The sequence below is a fragment of the Phyllobates terribilis genome, unplaced genomic scaffold (assembly GCF_046119375.1).
Source record: "Phyllobates terribilis strain yellow unplaced genomic scaffold, ASM4611937v1 Scaffold_1__5_contigs__length_1240528914, whole genome shotgun sequence".
In the NCBI taxonomy this organism is placed as follows: Eukaryota; Metazoa; Chordata; class Amphibia; order Anura; family Dendrobatidae; genus Phyllobates; species Phyllobates terribilis.
The window spans coordinates 230,387,928-230,409,617 of NW_027362761.1; the positions used below are offsets into that span (position 1 = coordinate 230,387,928).

At 44.6% G+C, this 21,690-nt stretch overlaps 1 protein-coding gene across 1 annotated transcript in view; it reads right to left on the reverse strand.

The window, feature by feature from the left end:
• Positions 1-21,690, reverse strand: part of AUH (AU RNA binding methylglutaconyl-CoA hydratase) — a 270,894-nt gene that overhangs the window by 107,678 nt on the left and 141,526 nt on the right. Inside the window, exon 6 of the mRNA XM_073671019.1 lies at positions 19,972-20,028. Within this exon, the coding sequence (XP_073527120.1) occupies positions 19,972-20,028 (57 nt within the window). The remainder of the gene's footprint in view (positions 1-19,971; positions 20,029-21,690) is intronic.

The following is a 21,690-nucleotide window of genomic DNA, read 5'->3' on the forward strand; positions in this document are numbered from 1 at the left end:
TGTGCAAATAAATGAGGGCACAGCACAAGATCTTTTCAATTACAATTTTACACCTGGGCTGCACCAGTGACAGGGACCATCCTCTATATCTACAGGGTGGGCCATTTATATGGATACACCTAAATTAAATGGGAATGGTTGGTGATATCAACTTCCTGTTTGTGGCACATTAGTATATGGGAGGGGGAAAACTTTTCCAGATAGGTGGTGACCATGGCGGCCATTTTAAAGTCGGCCATTTTGGATCCAACTTTATTTTTTTCAATGGGAAGAGGGTCATCTGACACATCAAACTTATTGAGAATTTCATAAGAAAAACAATGGTGTGCTTGGTTTAAACGTAACTTTATTCTTTCATGAGTTTTTTACTAGTGTATGACCACTTATAAAATGTGTTCAAAGTGCTGTCCATTGTGTTGGATTGTCAATGCAACCCTCTTCTCCCACTCTTGACACACTGATCGCAACACCGCAGAAGAAATGCTAGCACAGGCTTCCAGTATCCGTTGTTTCAGATGCTACAGAAGTTGTTGCAGAGCACAAAAGACAAACTGACAAAAAGTACTAGAGGTCCCAGAGAACCAAGCGAACTGACAGAGATAGGCACCAAAGCACCTGGCTAGAAAGACAGTCAAACAACACTGAAGTCCAGCAAAGCCAGAAGGGCGGAGCTGGAATATATAGGCAGATGGTCACGTGACCGCAAACACAAGATAGCAAAAACTAACAGGAGGGTTCTAACATGAACTACATCTCATGGTTTGACTTCAGTTGCCACATGTCAGGGATGGTCTGGGCCTCATGGTTGTCCTCATTTTGTGGTTGAATAACACTCAGATGTTTCCACTGTTGTCCCGTTAGACCAGTATCAACTACTCCATCCATAGGAGGCCACATGGTGTTAATACAGCACATTATCTCTGTGAAGACTGCCCTCCAGCTGCGCCTCATTAATTGATTATAATAATTAATAAGAATCTATAGTTTAGCTGCCCTTACAGTAGATAATCACCCTCTGTGATTGGAAGAAACCTTATTTACTCTAGGTCAGGAATGTCAAGCTCAAACACACACTGAGGACCAAAATTAAAAACTTGGACAAAGTAGTGGGCCAACCAGTATACAGAATAATGGCCCCCACATAATCCTCCAAACAGAATAATGGGTCCCACATAGTCCTCCATAAAGAATAATTGCCCCACATAGGGGAGGTGGTTCTGGTGTCGCGGGCCAAATATAACCTTCCTGCTGGCCAGATTTGGCCCATGAGCCAGAGTTTGACATGTATACTCTACAGGGTGAGCCATTTATATGGATACACCTAAATTAAATGGGAATGGTTGGTGATATCAACTTCCTGTTTGTGGCACATTAGTATATGGGAGGGGGGAAACTTTTCCAGATAGGTGGTGACCATGGCGGCCCATTTTTGTCCCAGTCCTTAGTTCATTTAGGGACCCCTCCCTTAATTCTATAGGTCTTCGTTCAGACTAGCCGAGGACTAAGGCGGGTCTGTTCACAAGGAACAGGCAGCCTGCTATATCGTAGGGATTCAGCTTAATCTTACTGTAGGGACAGCTTTCCCCTATCTTTCCTTAGTACATGTTGCAGATCATAACAGTAAATCCAGCCCAAAAAAACTAAAAAGGAAAGAAATTCGGGGATCAGTATGGTTCCAAGCGCTTGAATGCCCGTCAAGGTGGGCACTTTTTTTTTCTCGGTTTCATTTTTCTGTTACCTATATCCCTGGTACTAAGAATGTTAAAGCCGATGCTTTATCTCGCAGCTTCTCTCCTACGGTCGGTGCCGAGGAGGAGGAGAGCATTTTGCAGAAAGGAGTTGTGGTGGCGGCTTTGGACTCCGTTTTGGAGAATGGGATTCTGAATGCTCAAGATGATGCTCCATCTAACACTCCCCATGGGAGGTTGTTCGTGCCTAGAGCCTTTAGGAGAGATTTGTTTGTGGAGTGTCATGAGTCTCGGTTGGCAGGTCATTAAGGAGTTTCGGAGACTAAGAGACTTATCAGTCGCAGTTTGTGGTGGCCTGGAAGGCAGAAGGAAGTCATCAAGTGGGTGCGTCAGTGTACTGTGTGTGCTAGGTCAAAGGCTTCACATACTCCTGCTGAGGGTTGGCTTTGCCCTCTGGAGGTTCCTAGTGCGCCTTGGACGCATCTCACTATGGATTTTATTACTGATCTTCCCGTGTCCGAGGGTTTTACTGTCATCTGAGTGGTCGTGGACCGTTTTAGTAAGATGTGTCATTTGGTTCCATTCATTAAGTTGCCATACGCCAAGACACTCACTAAGGCGTTTGTTAAGGAGATTGTCAAGCTCCATGGCGCTCCCACGGACATTGTTTCTGATAGAGGACCTCAGTTTGTGGCTCGCTTTTGGCGTGCTTTTTGTGACAGGTTGGGAGTCCATTTGTCATTTTCGTCTGGTTATCATCCAGAGTCGAATGGACAGACTGAAAGAAAGAACCAGGATGTTGAATAGTTTTTGCGTTGTTTTGTGGCAGACCATCAAGAGGTGTGGTCTGAGTTTCTGCCTCTCGCAGAATTTGCTCTTAACAATCATACATCCTCCTCTGCTGGGTGTTCTCCTTTTTTTTGTTGTACTGGGAGACATCCGTCTTTTGGTTCGTTCTCCAAATTGGGGCTGGAGGTGCCGGAGGAGGAGAATTTTTCCGGTGATTTGGAGAGAGTTTGGACTAATGTACGTTGTAACCTGCAAGAGGCTAACAGACGGATTTGGGTAAGAACTTACCTGTAAAATCCTTTTCAGCGAAGGAAGGAAGGGAGACACAGATCCATTACTAGTGGATAGGCGGAGCCCCACAGGGATAGATCACCTCAGATTTATAAAAAAGTGACGACCGACCCCTCCAGCTTAAGCTCCTCCTACTCCCATGTTCTCCAGTCCGTACACAAGCTAAGGAAGAGCAGACAACACCAGCAGAACAGTACAACCCCTTCTGAAAAATTCAGAAATGTGAGAAAACAGGTTATGCAAATAACAGCAAGAAAAAAAACACAGTCCTAGGTACAACTCACTGGACCTGACAACTGCGATGAGCTGGCGATGCTGGAAAAGAGCCCTAGTGCGCCAACCCCAGACCAGATGACCGCCATCAGGAAAGGGTCGCGCCGCATCTAGAAACAGAAAAATACTTCTGCCATGGGAGGGTGCTGTGTCTCCCTTCCTTCCTTCGCTGAAAAGGATTTTACAGGTAAGTTCTTACCAAAATCCGATCCATTACTAGTGGGACGTCCCAAAGCAGTCCAAAACTCTAGGGTGGGAAATAGTGGCAGAATCTCCAACACCCCAACAACTTAGGTAAGTGTGCAACCAGCGCCGAACAAAAAAATAAAATAAAGAGGTAACTTAAACCACCGCCGCCTGCAGGACCCTGCGACCCAAGGCCGCATCGGCGGAAGCACTCACGTCCACTTTATAAAATTTAGTAAAGGTGTGAACTGAGTGCCAGGTAGCGGCCCGGCAGAGCTGCGCTGCCGAGGCCCCCTGACGAAAAGCCCACAACTAACCAACAGCCCTCGTGGAATGAGCTCGAACTTTAACCGGACAAGGCTCGCCATTGAGCCGGTACGCTTCCAGGATAGCCGAACGTATCCACCGAGCTATAGTGTCCTTGGAAGCACGCTGACCACGTCGACGACCAGCAGGAGTCACAAAAAGAGTCCGATTTCCGAAAACCTTGCGTGATTGTAAGATAGAACTTCAATACCCGCACCAAATCCAACGAGTGCAAGGCCCGCTCCTTTGAACTCTTCGGCTTCGGACAGAGAGAAGGTAACACGATGTCCTGATTGACGTGGAAATGCGACACCACTTTAGGTAAAAAATCTCCACGGGTACGAAGCACCACACGATCCGGAAGAAATTCCAGAAAAGGTGGCGAGCAAGACAGTGCCGCCAACTCCGAAACCCTTCTCAAAGAGGTGACCGCTACCAGGAAGGCCACCTTCCAAGAAAGCAAGTAAAACGTAGCCGAATCCATAGACTCAAAAGGCCCATGCTGAAGAGCTTCCAGGACTAGATTAAGCCGCGAAGGAGCCACAACCGCCCCCCCGAGGTGGAAACTGACGAGCAACCCCACGAAAAAAAGAACGCACGTCCCTATGTGAAGCAATAGCCCTTCGAAAAAGCGCGGATAGTGCAGATACCTGACCTCATAAGGTACCAACTGCTAGACCCTTGGCCAAACCATATTGCAGAAAAGCCAAGAAGTTGGGGATGGAAAAAACCCTCGGGTTCCTTGACGATCCAGAACACCAAGAATAAAAAGACTCCCAAGTTCTGTGATAAATCCTAGTCGTAGCTGGACCTCTGGCCGCCCGCAAGGTAGAAATAACCTCGGACGAAAAACCACGACGGTTCAAAATCTCGGTCTCAAGTGCCACGCCGTCAAACAAAGTGACTTCAGGTCCGGATGACGAATGGGCCCTTGGATTAACAGGTCCGGGCGAAGAGGCAGTGGAAACGGAGGCGCCGCCAGAAGAGACACCAGCGTCGAATACCACGTCCTCCATGGCCAATCCGGCGCTACCAAAATTGCTGATACTCATTCCAGTTTGATCCGCCGAATCACCAAAGGAAGTAAGGATACTGGCGGAAACACATAGATCAGCTCGAACTGGTCCCACGGGGCCACTAGAGCATCTACCGCCACAGCCTCCGGGTCCCTGTACCTGGACATGAATGTCGGAACCCTGGCGTTCAGCCTGGATGCCATCAAATCCACCTGAGGAGTCCCCCACCGGGAGCACAGCAGTGCAAACACTTCCGGATGGAGACTCCATTCCCCCGGATCCACCTGCTCGCGACTGAGGAAGTCCGCCGAGATATTCAGCACACCTGGGATATGAATCGCGGAGATGGCTGGAACCCTGGACTCGGCCCAAACCAGGATCCGAGAGACCTCCATCATGAGTCTGGAACTCCTCATCCCACCCTGATGGTTGATATACACGACAGACGTCGCATTGTCCGACTGAATCCGGACAGGCAGACCGCTCAAAAGGACCGTCCAATGTCGGAGGCAGAGAAAAATTGCTCTCAACTCCAGAATGTTGATCGGTAAAGACGACTCCTCTGACGACCAGACCCCCTGAACCCAGAGGTCGTTCCAAACCCCCCCCCCCAGCCAGTCTGGCATCGGTGGAAAGCACCGACCACCTTGGGAGAAGAAAGGATTTCCCCAGGGATAGAGTTTCTGGACGTAACCACCATCCAAGAGACTCTCGCACCCTGCGGGAGATAACGACCGAGCGATCCAGTGAAGTCGGCGATCGATCCCAATTGGTCAGAATAAGATTTTGGAGATCCCGGGAATGAAATTGTGCAAACGGTACGGCTTCCATTGCCGCCACCATCAGACCCAGAAGGAGCATGCATTCCCCAAGGGACATTGCCATCGACGACCTCATAGCCTGGACATGGCGACGAAGGTTCGTTTGTTTGTCCGGAGGCAGGGACACCACTGCCCGTACTGTGTCGAAATGCATCCCCAAGAACAGGATTGACTGCGTCGGTTTTAATGACGACTTCTTCCAATTGACCAGCCACCCGAAGTCCTCCAGGTGTTGGAGGGAGAGATCGCGAGCAGTCATCGCCTCCTCCGCTGCGGGCGACACAATCAACAGGTCGTCCAGGTAGGGTAGAATCGTAACTCCTTGTTTTCGAAGAAGCGCCATGAGTGGCGCCAGAATCTTTGTAAAAACCCTGGGTGCCGAAGCCAACCCGAATGGTAGGGCCACAAACTGGTAATGGGCCTGACCTATGGCGAAACGCAGGAAGCTCTGGTGAGCCCTGCCGATAGGGACATGCAAATCGGCGTCGCGGATGTCGATCGACACCAAGAAATCGTACTGCGACAGGGCCGCTACGACGGAGCGGAGAGACTCCATGCGGAATTTCCGGGTCCGGACATGAAGATTCAAATCTTTGAGATCCAGAATGGGGCGAAACTTGCCCTCCTTTTTGGGGACACAAAAAGGTTGGAGTAAAACCCCCTTCCCCGGTTCTCTGGCGGAACCGGGACCACCACACCCTGCTGCAGAAGAGCGTCTACCTCCCGCAGCAGTGCTGCAGCCAGCTTGGGCTCGGACGGGGTGCGTGACTGACGAAACCTGTCCGGGGGACGAGAGTGAAACTCTATGAAATAGCCTGCCAACATAACCCGCGTCACCCAGGCGTCCGAAATGTGGGACGCCCAAATCGACCCGAATTGTAGCAGACGACCTCCCACCAGAGAGCCCTTGAGCGGAATCCTGGCGTCAGTCCGCCTTAGCGGGCTTCTTGTTAACCTCCCGTTTGTCCTGACGGAAATGTTGCTTCCAGGGAATAGGGGATTTCTGGGTGGATTTCTTACCGGAAGCCGAGGGACGACCCGATCCCCAAGAAGGCTGGTCCAACCACCGCAGAGAAGCCTCACCGGCCCACATGGCCCCCAAGGCCGTACGGAATCCATGACCCGCGGCCTCGTAGATGGACTTCGCCGCTAACTCCGTTCTTCTGTCCAGAGGTTCCTGAAGACTGGCCTTCCCTTTAACAGGAAGCAAGGAAGATTTGCTAAGCTGAGACAGAGGAACGTCCACTTGCCAGGGCCGACTTGCCAGGCTTTGTCGGCTCTTCAGACAGCTGTAACGCTTCCCGCATGGCTCCAATAAGAGCATCCACGCGGCCCGAAAGCGAAGCAGAATGACTCTGCCGATCCTCATCCACAGAATTGGAGATTTCACCAACCGAGCTTGTTGGTGAATCCGAAGCCCCCGATGCACTGCGCGGAGGAGACAGCACCACCCTGTGGCGCTTCTTGCCTCGTGGAGTCTGTTGCGATTTAGCTGACACCCAATGACCAAGGAGGTTAGAAAGACTGTCAATGGAGCGGGTGAGAGCCTCCACTTTAACATCACTAAGGGTCGAACTCGACGCCGTCGAAGACCTGGGTGTATCAGAAACGCGAGACCGATCCGGAAACGGATCGGGAGAGAGGTCCGCGCCCCCTGGTCCCTGATCCGTCATGCCTCCCACATCAGATGCCAGCATGTTAGAATGAGTATGGTAACCTAGGGTGTGCGAAAATAGCTAACACAGCCTGCTTCCACAAAAAATTCCATTATTTTTTTTTTTTTTTTACTTTTAAAGGCACTGAAGGGTTAAAACTCTCCCCTAGAGAGAGTTACCCCAGCCCTGCAGAGCAAAAGTTAACTTAAACTGGGGAGAAGCGCCCTCTGAAACAGAAGCGTGCACCCCCAGAAAGAGTTAACAGCCCTGTTGAGCAGACCCCTTCAGAAGGGGTTAATGCTGCTGACACACTAAATACCTCATTGCCTTAAGAGGTCAGAGAAGTGTCCAGAAAAGCGGTAGCGGCAAATAGCACCTTGCCTGCCTTAGCAGGTCAGCCAAGGTGCTCTGCAATGGAAAGAACAAAAAGGGAGCTTCTGCCTACACAGGCAGAAACGGCTCACCAGTGCCGCGGTGACTGCTCCTTCTGAGCTGTGTGGGCGGTGAACGGGGAGCAGAGAGCAGGAGGTGCACGTGGAGGGAAGCCGGAAGGAGGGAGAGGGGCGGAGAGCTCAGCGCGCGCTAAGCCAGGAGCTTCCTGTCAGAACTACAATGACAGGAAGCCGAACGACGCGAAGCCCCGCCCCCCGAGCTCACTCACAGAACCCGCGCTTAGAGAGAAAGCGCGCACTCTCCTGAAGGCTTCCTGCCTAAAAGTGACAGCAGGAAGCCAAGATAATAAAGCCACGCCCCCCGTTCCAACGGAACCGTGCTCCTCCGTCCCTGCTCCCCAGCCCCCAGGGTTAGAGAATGCAGCGGTGATCCTCATACACCGTCTGCAAATACAGAAAAGCAGAGAATCACCACATGAAATAACGGCGGCTGCCGCAGCAGCTGCTAGGGCACTCATACACAGAGCACTTACCCCGCTGTGCGCCACAGGGACCCCCAGGGATGTGTGGCGCTGTGGCCCTTGCTCCCCCCACGGCGGAGCGCGCAGGGACCCCACAGGCGGTGTGCGTCTCAGCCAGGAAGCGCCCTATGTCCCCCGGGGCCAGCAGGTTACTGCGGGGACCTCCTTAAGGGGTACACAGGTCTACCAGGGGAGGGCAGGGGTCCCGGCAGCGCCGAGACCCCCTGAGACCTCTAGACCACGGGGGGTCCAGGTCTCCTTTGGTAAAAATAAAAAATCTTCTGAGGAGCTGCAAAGGCAGCGACTATCCTCTGCGACCTCAAATTTCAGACTGGAGAACATGGGAGTAGGAGGAGCTTAAGCTGGAGGGGCCGGTCGTCACTTTTTTATAAATCTGAGGTGATCTATCCCTGTGGGGCTCTGCCTACCCACTAGTAATGGATCTGTGTCTCCCTTCCTTCCCTTCTGCTGCTGAAAAGAAGTATTTTGACAGGAAAGATGAGAGGTTTTGTTTACTGTGGGTGACATGATTTGGTTGTCCTCGAAGAACCTGTGGTTGAGGATTCCCTCTAAAAAACTGGGTCCTAAGTTTGTGGGTCCATTTAAAGTGCTTCAGGTTGTTAACCCGTCTGCTGTTAGGTTGGATGTCCCTAGATGGCATAGAGGGAAATTACAGTATCTTGTCTCCTGGAAGGGTTTCGGTCCCGAAGACAACTCCTGGGTAAGGAAGGATGATGTCTCGGCTCCTAAGCTTGTTAAAGCTTTCCACAGGAGGTTTCCTGATAGGCCTGGGCCTCGAGGATCCGGAGGATCCTCATAGAAGAGGGGGTACTGTTAGAACCCTCCTGTTAGTTTTTGCTATCTTGTGTTTGCGGTCACGTGACCATCTGCCTATATATTCCAGCTCCGCCCTTCTGGCTTTGCTGGACTTCAGTGTTGTTTGACTGTCTTTCTAGCCAGGTGCTTTGGTGCCTATCTCTGTCAGTTCGCTTGGTTCTCTGGGACCTCTAGTACTTTTTGTCAGTTTGTCTTTTGTGCTCTGCAACAACTTCTGTTTAGGAGGTGCCCCATTTTTGTCACAGTCCTTAGTTCATTTAGGGACCCCTCCCTTAATTCTATAGGTCTTCGTTCAGACTAGCCGAGGACTAAAGAGGGTCTGTTCACAAGGAACAGGCAGCCCGCTACATCGTAGGGATTCAGCTTAGTCTTACTGTAGGGACAGCTTTCCCCTATCTTTCCTTGCAGATCATAACAGTTCAGACATGCGGTCTAACTTTAGCCCAGAGGTCCAAGGTCTAGCTTCCTTAATTGAAGCCAACCTTCAGCACATGAGGCCCGAGGCCCAGCTTCGGCATAAAGACATGTGGCTAGTATCGGCCCAGAGACCTAGCCCTTCAGGAAAACATTTACACAGTACACTTACCTGTGCTGCTTCCACACCATCCTGTAACTTCACACCTTCTTTCCATATACCCTAAGCCTCCAGATACCATTAGAAGAACAGGGAGAGCTGGCAAAGTCGAGAAATCACCATGGAGAGAAGCAGCATCACAACCAGGAATACTGCATTATTGCGGAAGGTGCACTGGCTGGCTGTTGACTGAGGGACCTGTACCCAGAGAGGTGTCTTCCCCGGACTGTTTGACAGGGAAGGGAACGCCGGGACCCTCCAATGGCCCCGAGTGCGTACATTGAAGCTCCACAGGATAAGTTCTCTTCACTCTAGGAGCAACCTCTTATGCGACTATCCCATGTAGGGACAGGAAAAACACTGGGTGGAGGTGGGAGGTGCCTCTTAACCTCTCTGTGATTCCTGTCCCATCATAAGTCAAAGAAGGACTAACTCCTAGTGTGCTGTCCTGAGGGACTACCTGGAAATGAAATTACTGGAAGGTCTAATTCCCTTTTTTTTTCTTTTGATTTAAGTAGCATAGTAAAAATCCACAATCATATCCAATTGTTGCCAGTTTTGCTGGGGATGTGCGGATAGTCCTTAGCCTCTCGGTGATTCTGTCCAGTCATAGGTCAATGAAGGACTACCTCCTAGTATGCTGTCCGGAATGGCATACTGAAAAACTTTTATCTCTGCTACAAATTTAAAAAATGCAGCATGTAGAAGAGATTGGAGAACTATACACCACTGTGGATATTCCATAAGCAAATCCACAATGAAGAATCGTCAGTAATTCTGTCGTGTGTATATGGCTTCAATTAATATGCAGATAGAGACAAGCTAACGTGGTTATCAGTGCTGTGAAGCCGAAAAGCCCCTTTTAACCTGCATTTTTCTATACTCTGTCACTTTAAGACAATATTTTATAGGTTTGTAAAACAGTTTCCTTAGGTCATTGAAATATTTATATTGGCTTTAGTTCTTCCTTTGCCGAACTTAGAAATCTCGGGAAAATGAGCCAATTTCTCATGAAATCTAGAGTCCATGGAGAAAATAAAGACGATTGTTGACAGCATGTTCTCACAAAATAGTAAGAAAATGTCTTATGTCATACAACAGGAAGGACCCTGTAAAATCATAAGTATTAGCAGTGGTACAAAGTAAAAAATATTAATAAGGGAATGAGGTTTGTCTTTTGCATTTATCATTTCTAAGACTGCAGTATACAATAACACAATCTTATAATAAAACTTGTGGTCTACTGTATTCATTTGTTGACAATTATACTGCATAAAAAAAATTAATTATTTTAAATAAATTGATTGAAATCAATGAAACTCTCAGGATATCATCCTCATCTGTGTAACATACCATATACACAAGGTGCTATCACCTGACGAAATTTAATATTACTTGGTGAAAATGACTGTTGGATCACACAATACAAAAATGGTGCCCTGCATTATACAAACCACATATTCCTAGAGAGGAGGCTCAATGACAGCTGTCAACATAACCAATTCCAAATGAAAGGCACAAAGCTGCCACAGTATAACAGGCTGTGCTCCAGGGAAAGCACAAAAATAGTAAAGACGACATCCAAATTATCGTGTGGTGAAAGTGATGTGCTCCAAAATATCTATTTACATCAGTTCCAGCCTTTGAGAAAAATCGACTGTCATTCCCTACATTCAGCTACTATAATTAATAGGCAGCTCTCTCTATACTAAATGTGATAGCTCAGCTCCAAATCTATATACCTGTAACCAAAAAGTAGTATTCATTTCTTCTGAAGATTATGGAACAGCCTGACGTAAATGGGTTATAGCCCATGAATGATTTTCATACCAAAGTCCCACAGGGCTCTTAATAGCTGTTATAGTAATTTACATTGTTTCTAGCAGAAAAATACTTTTTACATATTTCTTTTTTTATAAAATATGTCCCCAATGTTGATGCTGCTAATATGTGCTGCTAAGGGGTGGGTTCTGTGCAGAATCAGTCTCCTTCCTCCTCTGGCAGCTGACAATATTGTCCCTTTCTACTCTCCCTATATAAGGCAACTTCTCAGTTATACTGTAAAGCTAATACAGAGCCTCTGATCCTTTTTTGACAAGCTTTTACCTTTTGACTATTCTGTATGGACAGAGGATGACTAAGCACAGAAATGGTTGTTGAAAGAGTGACCGAGCATGAGTGACCAGCAGCTCAAAAGGACATAAATAAGGACATTGTGAAGACAGTACTGTCTATCTTCAAGGAGTTGTCCACTACTCAGACAACCCTTTCTCAATCCCTATGTTTCCCCCTTTCAAAAAACACAACACCTATACTTGCTATTGCAGCAATGTTGATACTCGTTCTCCCGAGGGTTGTGTGACATTATGTCATGTGATCCCTGCAGCCAATCAGCGGCAGCTTCACTCTCCCCTCCTTTGGATAAATCCCATACATCCGGAGGAAGTGAAAGAGCAGCAGCTCTCACTTCCTCTGGATGGAAGGGATGTGTCCAAAGGCAGGAAGAGTGAAACAGCCGATGATTGGCTGCAGGGATCGTGTGACAAAAGTGTCACGCAATCCTCGGGAGAACCAGTGTCAACTCTAATGGAATGGCGCCGACACAGGTGGTTAGTATAGGTGATATTATTTTGCAAGGGAGAAACATAGGGATTGAGAAGAGGTTGTCAACGACTTGGAATTGGTAACCAGGTTTTCCCTAAATAATCTGTATCCAACACCCTTATGTTGTATTTAATGGCATTATTGCAACCCATTCATAGGATCACAGCTGCCCTGCATAAATATCTTTTATAATTGCCCAGCGTCATATGCTAATTGGCGCCGATGGTCATCTCCGAATTGTGCTCCGTTCCTCCTCTGCCCCTGCAATAGCTGCCTCTCCTGCCTTGATTGGTATGAATGATGTCATCCACACAGCTTGTTGTGCCTGCGCAGGTCTTGTTCCCTATCTTGCAGGCAAGATACTTGAACAGACAGTGTGGATGATGTAGGAGGCATTAGTCATGTCAATCAAGGCAGGAGAGATGGCAATTGCAGGGACAGAGGAGGTGTAGAGCACAGTCTGGAGAAAACCAATACACCGCTCAGTGCCAATTAGTATATGGCATGGGACAATTTGAAAAGGTATTTTCCCAGGTATGCGGGCGCAGCTCAGCTTTTAAGAAAAGGATACCGTTTTTTTTCTAAAGAAGAACTGGTAACCCGTACTTTTTAATATACTCTTTGCAAGTCTGATGGGCTAAGAATAGCTGACAAACAAAACTCTTCTTACGATGATCCTCCTAGATGTCCTTTTCAGCTCCAGGTATAGCATTCAACCCTAGGACCTCACAGCAAACCCTTTAAAATCATCTTATCTGGGCTAAAATACACAAATTAGGATTGCTCTTTTACCTTATAATTTTCCTGTTCAAGAGGAACAGATTATATAAAATACTTGGAATCCAAGGATGTCAAATTCAAAGGAATATCATAGGTTATAATTTTACTCAGCATACACAAAGTTATTGTAAAGCGAACAGAAAGGTATACCTATACATATGTTAAAAAAAATAAAGACAACACAGGATATAAAATGCTGATCTTATTTGTTCCAGATATTGCAGGTATGGCAATTACAAAAACATGTAGGTTCATTAACAAAAATTACCATATCTTGCATGACAAGATTACTTATAAAAACAATGTTTATTTTTTATCATATGTTTCTCTTAAACGCCACACATTTTAGCAAGATGTTAATTCACATCATTTAAATAGTCATTACTTAAAATGACAGGTAAGACAAATATTAAAAGCCACATTAAAAATATTGCTAGTGCAAATTGCCTGCCTTTCATAGAATGTGATAAAATAAAAATACCATCCTACGTCTATATGTTAAAAAGGTATACACATATCTACCGCAGACTAACTAATGCACAGTTATAGATGCAGACCACAGAAGGGGGCATTCCCCATACACTTACTGATTACTAACTGGTATAAAAGGAAATAATGTAGTCATCAGAAGTTTATTTCTTTGTGGGCAGTTCCTGGTGTTCTCAAGAAAATCAAAACTCATACAGGTAGTAATAATACACTGGCAAAATCGCTTAGGTGAGTCTATAAAAAAAGTAACGCTGACAAGTTGTCATACAATAAAAAATATATAGTTCCCTCTAATGTCGGTCTTAGATAATATGTAAAAAAAAAAAAATAACAGAGTAACTGTCGTTTTAATTTTTATTTCAGAAATCAATAGTACACATGAAAATAAACAACTTTGTAACATATTTATTCAGAGAAATCTGCTTCTTTCTCTGCCAGAATTGATCAGTCATTATCAAAATTCTCAATTTTGAGGTCAAATCTGTATTCAGTAAAGACAAGCTCTCCCATTACTGAGGTAGGAGATGGCAGCTGCTACGAATACAATTCTATGTAGATGGGAGGAGCTAGAGGCATTTCATTTTCTCTAAATTTTAAAAGTGACAACTAACATGGCCTCTATCACTAATCCAACAGAGCATCTATAGTGAACATGTCCTATAATGGCTGTTTCAGGTGACAACACCTCTTGAAGCTGTTGTCAGGGCTGTGGAGTCAGAGTCCATTTTGGTGAAGTCGGTATAAAATGGACCGACTCCTAAAATATATAATAAATTGGGTACCGTAGTACAATGTAGGATATGCTGTAAATGTTTTCATAAGAATCTGGGAAAGCTATGAAAGGTCCTATAAATGTTTGCTCTGTTCCTGATCTAAGGGGCTATACTTTTAGTTGAGATCAATCTGTGCAGCACTTTATGTACACGCTCAGTAGTGAGGTAGTGAGATGAATCTGTGCTGCACTTTATGTACACGCTCAGTAGTGAGATGAATCTGTGCTGCACTTTATGTACACGCTCAGTAGTGAGGCAGTGAGATGAATCTGTGCTGCACTTTATGTACACGCTCAGTAGTGAGGCAGTGAGATGAATCTGTGCTGCACTTTATGTACACGCTCAGTAGTGAGGCAGTGAGATGAATCTGTGCTGCACTTTATGTACACGCTCAGTAGTGAGATGAATCTGTGCTGCACTTTATGTACACGCTCAGTAGTGAGGCAGTGAGATGAATCTGTGCTGCACTTTATGTACATGCTCAGTAGTGAGATGAATCTGTGCAGCACTTTATGTACACGCTCAGTAGTGAGGCAGTGAGATGAATCTGTGCTGCACTTTATGTACACGCTCAGTAGTGAGGCAGTGAGATGAATCTGTGCTGCACTTTATGTACACGCTCAGTAGTGAGGCAGTGAGATGAATCTGTGCTGCACTTTATGTACACGCTCAGTAGTGAGGCAGTGAGATGAATCTGTGCTGCACTTTATGTACACGCTCAGTAGTGAGATGAATCTGTGCTGCACTTTATGTACACGCTCAGTAGTGAGGCAGTGAGATGAATCTGTGCTGCACTTTATGTACACGCTCAGTAGTGAGGCAGTGAGATGAATCTGTGCTGCACTTTATGTACACGCTCAGTAGTGAGGCAGTGAGATGAATCTGTGCTGCACTTTATGTACACGCTCAGTAGTGAGGCAGTGAGATGAATCTGTGCTGCTCTTTATGTACACGCTCAGTAGTGAGGCAGTGAGATGAATCTGTGCTGCACTTTATGTACACGCTCAGTAGTGAGATGAATCTGTGCTGCACTTTATGTACACGCTCAGTAGTGAGGCAGTGAGATGAATCTGTGCTGCACTTTATGTACATGCTCAGTAGTGAGATGAATCTGTGCTGCACTTTATGTACATGCTCAGTAGTGAGATGAATCTGTGCTGCACTTTATGTACATGCTCAGTAGTGAGGCAGTGAGATGAATCTGTGCTGCACTTTATGTACATGCTCAGTAGTGAGGCAGTGAGATGAATCTGTGCTGCACTTTATGTACACGCTCAGTAGTGAGATGAATCTGTGCTGCACTTTATGTACACGCTCAGTAGTGAGATGAATCTGTGCTGCACTTTATGTACACGCTCAGTAGTGAGGCAGTGAGATGAATCTGTGCTGCACTTTATGTACACGCTCAGTAGTGAGATGAATCTGTGCTGCACTTTATGTACACGCTCAGTAGTGAGATGAATCTGTGCTGCACTTTATGTACACGCTCAGTAGTGAGGCAGTGAGATGAATCTGTGCTGCACTTTATGTACACGCTCAGTAGTGAGGCAGTGAGATGAATCTGTGCTGCACTTTATGTACACGCTCAGTAGTGAGGCAGTGAGATGAATCTGTGCTGCACTTTATGTACACGCTCAGTAGTGAGATGAATCTGTGCTGCACTTTATGTACACGCTCAGTAGTGAGATGAATCTGTGCTGCACTTTATGTACACGCTCAGTAGTGAGGCTGTGAGATGAATCTGTGCTGCACTTTGTGTACACGCTCAGTAGTGAGGCAGTGAGATGAATCTGTGCTGCACTTTATGTACACGCTCAGTAGTGAGACAGTGAGATGAATCTGTGCTGCACTTTATGTACACGCTCAGTAGTGAGGCAGTGAGATGAATCTGTGCTGCACTTTATGTACACGCTCAGTAGTGAGGCAGTGAGATGAATCTGTGCTGCACTTTATGTACACGCTCAGTAGTGAGGCAGTGAGATGAATCTGTGCTGCACTTTATGTACACGCTCAGTAGTGAGGCAGTGAGATGAATCTGTGCTGCACTTTATGTACACGCTCAGTAGTGAGGCAGTGAGATGAATCTGTGCTGCACTTTATGTACACGCTCAGTAGTGAGATGAATCTGTGCTGCACTTTATGTACACGCTCAGTAGTGAGGCAGTGAGATGAATCTGTGCTGCACTTTATGTACACGCTCAGTAGTGAGATGAATCTGTGCTGCACTTTATGTACACGCTCAGTAGTGAGATGAATCTGTGCTGCACTTTATGTACACGCTCAGTAGTGAGGCAGTGAGATGAATCTGTGCTGCACTTTATGTACACGCTCAGTAGTGAGGCAGTGAGATGAATCTGTGCTGCACTTTATGTACACGCTCAGTAGTGAGATGAATCTGTGCTGCACTTTATGTACACGCTCAGTAGTGAGGCAGTGAGATGAATCTGTGCTGCACTTTATGTACATGCTCAGTAGTGAGGCAGCGCTGTGGAGTCTGGAGTCAGGGAAACTGAGGAGTCGGAGGTTTAGCTTATCGACTCCACAGCCCTGGCTGTTATGATACTGTTTTTTTTAACCACGTACAAATGTTTTCATATTTCTGGGGGTACCAAGAGATAGAAGAGGGCTGTGAAATCTTAACACTTTTATGAATTTATTGACCTATTGTTATTTATAACCATGGACAATGCAACATTGCCGAGAATACAGAAATAGCATTTCAGGAGTATAAAGACCTAAATAAGAAATGTAAAAAAGGAATCAAACTAGCAAAATTATTTACAGAGCAACAAATCGCCAGCGACATTAAATTAAATCCCAAAAGATTTTATACATACATCAATGCCAAAAAGAGTAAATCAGATGGTATCGGCCCTTTAAAAGACGATAGTAACAAGATAATTATAGAGGACAAAGAAAAGGAGGAGATATTAAACAGACACTTTTCATCCGTGTTCACCAACAGTCTGCTCCAGGAATCTTTCAACAGGGCAAAAATCAAAGTTCTCCTCCTAATATAACGAGTTTAACACAAAAAGAAGTATGCCTGCGTCTGAGCAAATTAAACATTGACAAATCCCCTGGACCAGATGGTATTCATCCACGGATACTGAGGGAATTGAGCTCAGTAATTGACAAACCGCTGTATCTCATATTCTTAGACTCTCTTGTAATAGGGGTAGTGCCACAGGATTGGAGGATAGTCAACGTGGTACCGATATTTAAGAAAGGTAAGAAGGTGGATCCAGGTAACTAGCGTCCGGTAAGTCTGACATCAGTAGTGTGCAAACTTTTTGAGGGCATCATAAGAGATGACCTGCAGAGATATATCGCGGAGAATAATATAGTAAATGATAATCAGCACGGATTCATGAAAAATAGGTAGTGTTTAAACAACGTGTTGGGGTTCTATGAGGAGGTAAGTGCAGATCTGGATGTTGGTAATGCGGCTGATGTGATTTATCTGGACTTTGCAAAGGCATTTGATACTGTACCACATGACAGCCTTATACTGAAGCTACAGAAGCAAGGACTTGGGGGAACTACACAAGTGGTCAAAATTGTTGGTACCCCTCGTTTAATGAAAGAAAAACCCACAATGGTCACAGAAATGACTTGAATCTGACAAAAGTAATAATAAATTAAAAATCTATGAAAATGAGCAAATGAAAGTCAGACATTGCTTTTCAGCTTCCACAGAATTTATAAAAAAATGTAACTCATGAAATAGGCCTGGACAGAAATGATGGTACCCTTAACTTAATATTTTGTTGAACAACCTTTTAAGGCAATCACTGCAATCAAACGATTCCTGTAACGGTCAATGAGACTTCTGCACCTCTCGTCAGGTATTTTGGCCCACTCCTCATGAGCAAACTGCTCCAGTTGTCTCGTGTTTGAAGGTTGCCTTTTCCAGACGGCATGTTTCAGCTCTTTCCAAAGATGCTCAATAGGATTTAGGTCAGGGCTCATAGAAGGCCACTTCAGAATAGTCCAATGTTTTCCTCTTAGCCATTTTTGGGTGTTTTTAGCTGTGTGTTTTGGGTCATTATCCTGTTGCAAGACCCATGACGTGCGACTGAGACCATGTCTCTAAATGGGACATAGTCAGCAGAGGGGTGCCACAGGGATCTGTGTTAGGGCCGATTCTTTTTAACCTCTTTATTAATGACCTTGGGGATGGGATTGTGAGTAAAGTGTAAATTTTTGCTAACGATACCAAACTATGTAGGATATTAAAATCTGATCTTGACATCACGATATTGCAGAACGATCTGGATAAGATGACTGAATGGCAAACACTTGGCAGATGAAGTTTAATGTAGATAAATGTAGAGTAATGCACCTAGGACGGAGTAATCCTATTGCTACATATGCATTAAATGGGAGTATACTCGGCACTACAGAACAGGAGAAGGACTTGGGTATTCTGATTACAAGTAAGCTGAGCAGCAGTACTCAATGTCAAGCAGCAGCCGCAAAAGCAAACAAGATTTTAGGGTGTATAATAAGAGAAATAAAATCCCGCGATCCCAATGTACTGTTACCCCTTTATAAATCACTGGTGAGGCCATATCTAGAATCTTGGGCTCCACATTTTAAAAAGGATATTCAGAAGTTAGAGTCAGTTCAAAGGTGGGCAATTAGATTATTACAAGGGATGTAAGGCCTCTCATATGATAAGTTGAAAAAGTTGAACTTGTTTAGCTTAGAAAAACGAGGCCTCAGAGGGGATCTCATTTACATGTATAAATATATGTGTGGTCAGTACAAAGGACAAGCACATGACTTATTCCTTCCAAAGACTATACTAAGGACCAGGGGGCACTCATTATGGGTGGAAGAAAGGCGATTCCATCACCTAAACAGTTAGAAAGGGTTCTTTACAGTCAGAGCAGTTGGACTGTGGAATTCCCTACCACAGGAGGTAATAATGGCCGACACTATAACAGCTTTCAAAAAAAGGGCTGGACGATTTCCTCGATACACATAACATTGTGGGCTAGAGTTAAATTAGACAAAATATTACACCAGTACAAGAACCCTGGATCAAATCTACTAGTATAGGTCACCTTTTCTTGGGGTAAAGAAGGAATTTTTCCCCGTGATGCAAATTGGCTGAACGTGTCCTGTTTTTTTTTGCCTTCTTCTGGATCAACAGATTTAGGTACAGGGATTTTAGTAATACCATAAGAGTAATACAAAAAAAAAACTATTTAAAAAACTATAAACTGGTTCATTTGTAATTGTAATAGTGCAGTAAAAATAAAAATGGAAATACATTTGTAAGGCCTAGTACGAGTAAGTTAGTATAGTGTTAGTGTAGGAAGTACAAATGGGGGAGAAAGGTTGAACTTGATGGACCTAGGTCTTTATTCAACCTACGTTACTATGTAACATTAAAAATAATACGTCATCTGAAGATTGTTTTAATTTTTGTAGTCTAAAAATTTTTGCATAAATATTGGTTTCATTACACTTTTTTTTTTTTTTTTTTACATACTTACAAAAACTTCATATTTACTACAAACTGTCCAAACATTCCCTTCTCACCCACTCATTATTTAAAATATTTCCAAATAAATATCCAAAAGCAGAAGCACAAATTAAATGCAAATTTAAAGAAGACCTTTCACAATATTTTTTTTAATTTAAAACGGTATATAAAATCAGTAAGTAAGTTCATAGGGGCTGATTAAAATGTTTTTTTGTTTTTTTTCCACTGCATTACAGAGGTATGAGCATGCGGGACCAGTATGGACATGATGGGCCCGATTTTAACAACCCCCATTTTAAATCAGGTCTATAAGTCAAAACTCATCTATTCCATTAGCCTGAGCTGAAAGAACTCAGCTTGTCTGGGCATTAAATGCACAGCCCCATGGCTATTCATATATTACTTCAAGTAGCTGGAGGGATGGTATACAGTTATTAAATGATGGAATGGAAGTATTTTCACATACGAATCAACCTTACCTGCTCCAGGAATTATGGCCAGCTTGGTTTCAACAAGACCCATTTTTGCTGAAGAAGCTGAAAAAAGGAATATAACCAAAATATAAGACATCTTCTTGTATTTGTCTGAATCAAATATACTCATATGTGGAAATGTTTCTAGGAAACATTATCAAGCAAGGTTCATTAACTGACAGGAAGGAAAACTTGGTGGCGCTCCTGAATCCTTCAGTAAAGTAATAGTACATAGTTTTTATTTCTATAGGCATAGCCATTGGTGTCCTAGGCTACTTTTCTCCTTCAGTTTGTTTGAGGGAAGAAAAGAATCAGCACGCCAATACGTCTTATAGACTCTATAGACAAGTTTTACAGACTTCATAGGGTTTGTACATTACATCAGCGAAGTGTTATTAGAAATGGTGCACCTATAGAGTAAAGAGTAATAGTCGTTTTAAAATTGTGACGCTAGCGCTGCAGCCAATAACGGATACCGGGAGTAAGGCAGACCCGGGGTGAGTGAGTAAACCACGGTTTGGCGTATTTTGTTTTTTTAAAACAAAAACAAACAGCGCCCCAGAACCACAATTTTTTCCAAACAAAGGGGTCAACACCTATAAGTGATATATGTATGAACAATTTCCCTCATGTTTTGGGTGAACCACGGTTTGGTATTTTGTAACAAACAGTGCCTTGGGACTGTGATTTTTTGAAAGGGGCCAACCCTATAAGTGATATATGTGTGTGTGGACAGTTTCCCTTATGTTCTGGGTATAGTGAAATAGTCCCAATCTATATTTAAGCGTAATATGTATGCAGCTGGTAATGGCAGAAAGCTTGATAAAAAGTGGTCGCATTTAACACTCTAGCAACAGCTTTCATATGGTGATGTGTCTGCACTGCTGTTATCACTTATGATCATTTTGGCTGGTAAAATGTGCCACCCAGTTTTTCACTGCATGCGAATATAGCTTTTGCCCAATAATGCCAACAACCCATGTAAATAAGCGCAAATTATGACAACTGCATCTCTGCCGAATAATAGGTTTACAGTTACCGTAACTTTATTTAGGTTCATGAATACGTCAAGGATAATCAGCACTTATCAGGACAACAGTAAAATAATAGTACTGCCAGTATCAGTATCCAGATACTAAGATTGTTGCCATTTGTAAGTAGAGATGTGAAAGAAGACAAGGTTGGTGAGTACTCATTACATTTTAATTCTTCCTGTATAGTGGATTGTTATCAGTTACAACAATAAGCTTTATCCACATTCATCCAGTAAGGCTGAGTGGACACGATGTGGTTTTTATGCATTTCCGGGGAGGATTTTCCGCCGCGGAAACGCATTAAAACCACTTGTTAATAGGTCTGCCATGTATAGCAATGGTAATCCACATGTGCTGTGCACATGACGCAGAAATTTCCGCTCCGAATTACCATTGCAGCAAAAACTGTTTCAAATGAAAATCAATAGGCGCAAAATCGCGTCGGAATCGCGCTGCAGGTGGTACCCTGGTCCGACTGCTGCTCTGGCTGATAACAGCGAGAGCAGCGTGGATGGGAGGAGCAGCAGTCTGCTCTTCCCAGCCTGCAGTAGTAAAAATAAAGAATAAAAAAGTAAAAAATAAAAGAAAAAACCTTTACACTCCCTGACAGAAGTTATGTCACTTATTCATGTTATGGAAATAAAAGCTTATAACCTGACGCTAAATTCATCCATTGGTTTTATAAATTACT